The sequence below is a fragment of the Mycetomoellerius zeteki genome, unplaced genomic scaffold (assembly GCF_001594055.1).
Source record: "Mycetomoellerius zeteki isolate Tzet28-1 unplaced genomic scaffold, Tzet1.0 scaffold8, whole genome shotgun sequence".
In the NCBI taxonomy this organism is placed as follows: Eukaryota; Metazoa; Arthropoda; class Insecta; order Hymenoptera; family Formicidae; genus Mycetomoellerius; species Mycetomoellerius zeteki.
This window is the reverse complement of record NW_017257830.1, coordinates 477,199-483,450: the sequence shown is the minus strand read 5'-3', so window position 1 is coordinate 483,450 and position 6,252 is coordinate 477,199. Positions and strand designations below refer to the sequence as shown.

Here is a 6,252-nt window from a genome sequence, read left to right as displayed (position 1 = left end):
GTACTGGTAGCGGGAACGCCAAACGTCTTTCAGATCTGCGAGAATGACTAAGCATATTTATCGAGAAAACGCAAAAGACAGAGGGATTCGGGCATTTTCGAGGCTGTTTTGTTCTCGGCCCTGAAAAATTATCAAGTTGAAAGTTGTCATGGATGGAAAGAGATCGATTAAGATGGTATGTAACGTATGGTTTATTTAGCGTCTTTTTTCTTTCTCTCCCTCTCTTTCTTTCTCTCTCTCTCTCTCTATTTCCTCTCTCTTTCTCGATATTTTAAAAATACAAACATTCACAAAGAGCAACAGTTACGTATAATTTTCCATTATTCACCTTAAACGATAATTATGAAGATGGGCCTTTTTATTCATTGATTTTGATGAAATTAGGCTGATTTGACTCATTTTTTTTTTTTTACGAAATAAACGAATTTAGCAGAAAAAAGTCTCTCTGTCCTGTGAACCGAGATGTTAATAAGTGTTAAAGTTGATGAATATTCAGGTTAGAAAATCTGTCACATCGATGGCATAGATAAAGGAACATGTAAGAACGAGTTTTTCTGCTTCAATTATACAAATTCTCTACTTTAAAAACAAATGTTCTACTGCGTACAAACAAAAATTAGAAAATAGAAAATAATTTGTGCTTTTAAAGCAGAAAATTTATAGTTTTTAAGCAGAGAATTTGTTTTTAAAGTAACGAATTTGTGTAACCCTTTACGCCATCGTTGTGACAGGTTTCCTAATCTGAATAGTCGTCGACATTAATACTTAATATCTGTTTGTAGGGCGAAGTGATACTTTCTGCCAGATTCGTCCATTTCGTGCAAAAACGCGTCAAATGAGCCTAATTTCATTGAAATCGGTGAGTAAGTCTGTCTCCTTCATAATTAATCCTCAAATATTGAATAATTTTATCGTATGCAAATAAAGTAGCCGATTCCAATATTACACTCCACATAAAGATATTTCCATCAAGTAACTGTATTTTTTATATTACCTACCTGTTTATAGGATCCGCTGTCGCCTGGCCCATGTCTAGACATTAGTGACGATGAGCTTGTTTCAATATCAGTACGGGATTTAAACAGACAGTTGAAATTACGTGGATTGTCCAGAGAAGAAATTGTACGTATGAAACAGCGAAGACGCACGCTGAAGAACAGAGGCTATGCAGCCAGTTGTCGCATAAAACGTATTGAGCAAAAGGATGAATTGGAGTCTGAAAAGACTCAAGAGTATCGTGATATGGAAACTATGCAGGAGGACAACAATCGTATGAGGGAAGAGATAGATTCCTGGCATTCAAAGTACCAAGCACTCAAAAAGTTTGCTCAAGAAAAAAAAATTATTATTCCACCAGATTTGGAAAATATGTAAAATATTTAGATTGAACTCAACAAAAACGTATACATACATACATACACATATATATATATATAAAATAGATTTAATAATAGAATGGTTTGGTGAATATTTGTATGCAATATTGTAGTTATCTACAAAGTTTTTTAATTTTAAAATTATAAAAAAACTTAATTTTGTACATATATATAAGAACTGATAGAATTCAACTTATGCTGTAGGAACAGTCAAATTTAGGTATTTTAAGTTTTAAAGATATCACTATATAAAATACTTCTCTAGATGAAAGAATATGACTTAATATGTAAGAATATATAAGAAATATTGCAAGAGTATTAAATTATGGGATGAAAGATAGAAAAAGGTAGCACATCCATTGATTTTTCATACATCTTCATGTTCAGTACATAATAAAAGTATTAATCTGCTAACTACATGAATATTGATTGAATTTCCTAGCAGCCGGTATTTTTGTCTATCTGTAATATGTTCTGGAAAATGAAAATCTTCTGGAAAACACATTAATCGACATATCTCTTTAGGTGAGAAAAACCTAAGTTTCAAATCCAACAAAATTTGCATTTGCTTATCCGAATCATTTTCATAATTAGCGATTTCATTATACTTCAATCTAATTATTTCATCTGTAAATGGGCAATATACGGATCCTGTACCTTCTGCATAATAACTGTATCCTTTGGTGAAGCAACAGGAACCATTGTTCTCAGATGTTCGTATATCTAATACCCATGCTCTCTTTTGTAGTAACTTAGAAGGCACCAAATACTTTGAATCTTCAATACGTTCCAAAATATTATTTAATGTGTAACACAGTCTGCCAGATTTCTGATTAGTTTTACCTTCTTTCCCCGCTAATACTGCGTGTTTACTTTTTGGTAGTAATTCAAATAATTCAGGAAGCAAATTATTCCCTAACGAGGACTGTTTAAAACAGAATTTCAGATTATTCTTTTTTGCCAGTAAATAATACCTGTGTCTACTGTTTGGTATACCAAATTGACACGGACTTAATATTAACTCTCTATAGGCATATCCGCAACTTTCTATGCACCCTACTAATCTGTCTCTCATTTGAGATACTTCAAAACCTTTTACATTCTCAAGCAAAATATATCTTAAATTTTTCAATTCTGGCAACAAGTTTAAAATATGTTGCAAGGAACAGATTCTATTATCAAGAGTATCCTTCTTTAACCCTAATCTAGTAAAAGGCTGACACGGAGGGCTCATAAATATAATGTCCAGATTCAACTTGTTTAATTCCTGTGCATTAATGGACTGAACATTTCTGTTCATAAGAGCAGTTTCCGGGAAATTGTGACGGTAAACATCATTTGCAACAGGATTTATATCAATTGCTGCGACGACTTTAGCAGCAATTTCACTCTCTGAAATGATAAAGATTAATTAATTAACTTTATAGTAAACTAACATGTTCGCAATAGTCATCCTAATTTCTGATCTCTTTTCCAAACTGGAAGAGATCAGCTGATTTTGAATTACTCTTAATGTAATGCCTTTAGATCTTTGGATTTTACATTATTCAACTACCAGAATTTTTTTTTTCACTTGACTATTGGAGGAAGGATCGAAACTTTCTATCTTTTTTTATCTGTTTCGCATCGCATTGAAAAAGACTCGAACAAGTCAAAACGTTTGCAAGTTTGAATTGTCTGTATTATCCATTTATGCAAATACTATGTAATTTGTTAATAATTTGTTCGTATTTTAACATTAACTGCTATTGCTTTTATTAGCAATCTTTATTTGTTCGTGATTTATTCTTGGAACCAAGAAAATATATATTTGAATATATATATTTATACATGTGTGCGTGTGTGTAATTAATCTTATGTTAATTCATTTCAATATAAAAACACGATTCATTATGGCTGCGTTCCACTTGATGCTCGCAATGCTCGCGAACATCGTTTGTCCTTGTTTAACATTTGATAAATTACAAAGTAGTGAAATGATTCCACGAGCGTTGTGAGCGTTAAATGGAACGCGCCCTATGTAGAAATAATTTTGGATTATTTAAATTTACCACGTAACGCATAATGCATCCCTCCAATGCCGCTGTACAACTCCAACACCTTCATTATTTACGATTTATTTTAGGTTTAGAAAAACAATATTTTATGGAACACACACATATAATACTGGAAGAGGAATTGCGCCTATGCTGACCCCGTATACCATGGTGGAAGAGATTAACCACGGTGGAAATATACAGATGTAGCATTGCGCATCCTGGTGTGGGGAACTGCGTCCACCACTCTCTCTCCTAGCGCATGTAGTGGTAGCAAGCTTGGGGATATTTTAGCGCGCTAGCCGCCTGCTGGTGGCAGTTTTGTAACCAGAAAAATAGTTAGATCGACTCGGGCAGTCGACACGAGCAGTAAGCCATTAAGAATAAATTTGTGTTCATGTCTAAGTAATTATCGAGAGTGGTTATTCCGTTCCTTCCATCACGTCTTCGACTACGGGCGTGGGCCCGAGCTGAGAGGCAAGACCTTACCAGGTCGCTGCCCACACTGGGCAGCCTGGGCTGTGTGGCGGGGGTAATCTGGGGTGGGGGAACCAATGAGATATTTGACCCGAAATGCGAGGAGCTCAGCGCGAAATTGAAAATGTTATTAAATACATTGTCGCTGCAATGGCAAGCAATGACCACCAAACAAAGCGATAACTGACTTACTTTTATCAACTAATCTGCGATAGATTCCAAAGTAATATCTTCTACATGCAATCAATAATTTATACATGTATTTTGACCATTACAGTACTGTAAACGTGTCGCAAATAATATGTCATGTAATGCGACAATACTTATACGTGATTATTGTAGTGAATAAATGATAAAGAAATAATGATAAATGAAAATAACACAAAAGATAATAAAAAATAATGCTGGAAATGAAAATAAAAGATTAATATATATGTACATGTAGATTAAAGAACTCTGGCGCAAAGATTTCACGAAAAACTACAAAGATTGAGACAAAATCTTAGAACTTCTTATAAATATTTGTAGTGGGACGTAAAGTAGCGTTGTTCATTTGAAAAATCAAGAAATCCTTCACCCTCAATCAAAGCCATTCTACGTCCCACTACGAATATCTACGAAAAAGTAGATCGGTGTTTACAATAATGTACACTGCAACACGGCATGATTTTACCACATTTTACTTTGTCAAAATAAAATTAACTTCAAAAAGACACGGAACACGGACCGTGTTTACTGGTGTTCACGGCTACGCTTAGCTCGGACGACTTCGTGCAACATCGTATTCTTTCGTGTTTTGCATTTCGGATCAAATTTCCCATTGGTTGGCTACTGCGCAACCACGGGAATGCTACACCTGTATATTTCCACCGTCGAATTAACATGGTGTGTGTAGAGAGTCCTAGATTTATCAGAGAGACGCAATTTTTTATACAAATTTTACAATATTTCAGAATCCATATTTATATAAAAATTCTATAAAAAAGTATAGATATTTGGGTATATATTTCTGAAATATGTTTCAATTCCTATAGCTTCTATTCACTCCAACGAATGCGTTAGAGTAGGAGCTAGCAGCATGCAACGCGAACGTTGGTAATATTAGGTAAGTATATAATAAAAAGAGACCGAACCTAAATGATATGCGTGCGACGAAGACAACAACTAAGGTTGGCTAAATTGAGACTACGAACGGGCACCGAGCAAGGAAGAGGACAGAGAATTAGAGAGAAACGCTTGCAAACTGCACACACCTAAGAGTGCCATTACATGAGCGCGGAAACGCGTAACCAATCAGAAACAATCCGCTGTTATGGTTTCGTGTTTCACCGATTACTGATTGGTTGCGCGTTTCCGCACTCATGTAATGGTACCCTAAGGTTTGTTCGCGTCGCAAACTTCAACATGCTTCTACCATAACTCCTACTCACTCTATCAAGCGCGATTGGAGTGAATAAGAGCTATAGTAGGAGCATGTTGGAGCTCGCGACACGAACAAATCTTTAGAGAATGGACTGCGCGATCCGTGGTCAAAATGGTCGATAAAAGTAAGAGTGAGGGACTATGGAAGACGGCCAATCTGTATCTCTTTCGATTTAACGGTATAATGGGAGAGAGAATGAGAGGGCGATTGGCCGTCTTCCACGGTCCCTCTCTCTCATTATTGTCGACTGCATTTGATACACTACTTAGGCCGGTATTCATAGTCGGTTCTTATTTCAAACCGTCTTAAGACGCTAATGCGGCCCTTTGATTGGTTCATGACGCCTCAAGGCTAAACTTAAGACTGTCTTAAGTATAAGATCTGACTATAAATACTGGCTACGTTTACACCGTGCGCTACTAGTCCGCGACCTATACGATAGATGTCTTTGTTTAACTTACAGGATAAACAAGGACATCTATTGTTTAGGCCGCGGCCTAAATGCACGGTGTAGACGTAGCCACTGGCCTTAGGCCGGAATCAGACTAGGCATTAAAGATTGAGATTGAAGATCGAAATTTGACCAATCAAAACAATAGGAACTAAAATTCCTTTACCCTCATTGGTCAAATTTCAATCTTCAATCTTCGATCTCAATCTTCAATGCGTAGTCTGATTCCGGCCTTATGCCCGTGTCACACTACGCATTGAAGATTGAGGATTGCGAATTAAGGATTAGAATTCGACTAATCAGGTTTTGGACCAATTTTAAGTTTAATCTCGTTCTAATTGGCTGAATTCTAATCCTCAATTTGCAATCCTCAGTCTCCAAACTCCAATGCGTAGTGTGAGGTGCCGTCACATACAGTCCGCAATCCGTAATCCGCACCGGATGTCCGCAAAAGCATCTAGGGATTGCGTATGTACGGCAGATATTTTT

General features: G+C 36.1%; 2 protein-coding genes across 2 annotated transcripts; one reads left to right on the top strand and one right to left on the bottom strand.

Moving 5' to 3' along the window:
* Positions 1 to 3,783, top strand: maf-S (MAF bZIP transcription factor K). The gene is made up of 3 exons (XM_018459166.1): positions 1 to 175; positions 1,009 to 1,370; positions 3,502 to 3,783. The coding sequence occupies exons 1-3, from the start codon at positions 149 to 151 to the stop codon at positions 3,620 to 3,622; spliced, it is 510 nt and encodes a 169-aa protein (XP_018314668.1). The 5' UTR covers positions 1 to 148; the 3' UTR covers positions 3,623 to 3,783.
* On the bottom strand, positions 1,507 to 3,570 carry Mt2 (tRNA (cytosine(38)-C(5))-methyltransferase). Its single transcript, XM_018459165.1, has 2 exons — positions 3,428 to 3,570; positions 1,507 to 2,768 (listed from the first exon to the last, which is right to left on the bottom strand). Exons 1-2 carry the CDS (start codon positions 3,480 to 3,482, stop codon positions 1,744 to 1,746), a joined length of 1,080 nt encoding a protein of 359 aa, XP_018314667.1. The 5' UTR covers positions 3,483 to 3,570; the 3' UTR covers positions 1,507 to 1,743.
* Positions 3,784 to 6,252: the final 2,469 nt, after the last annotated feature.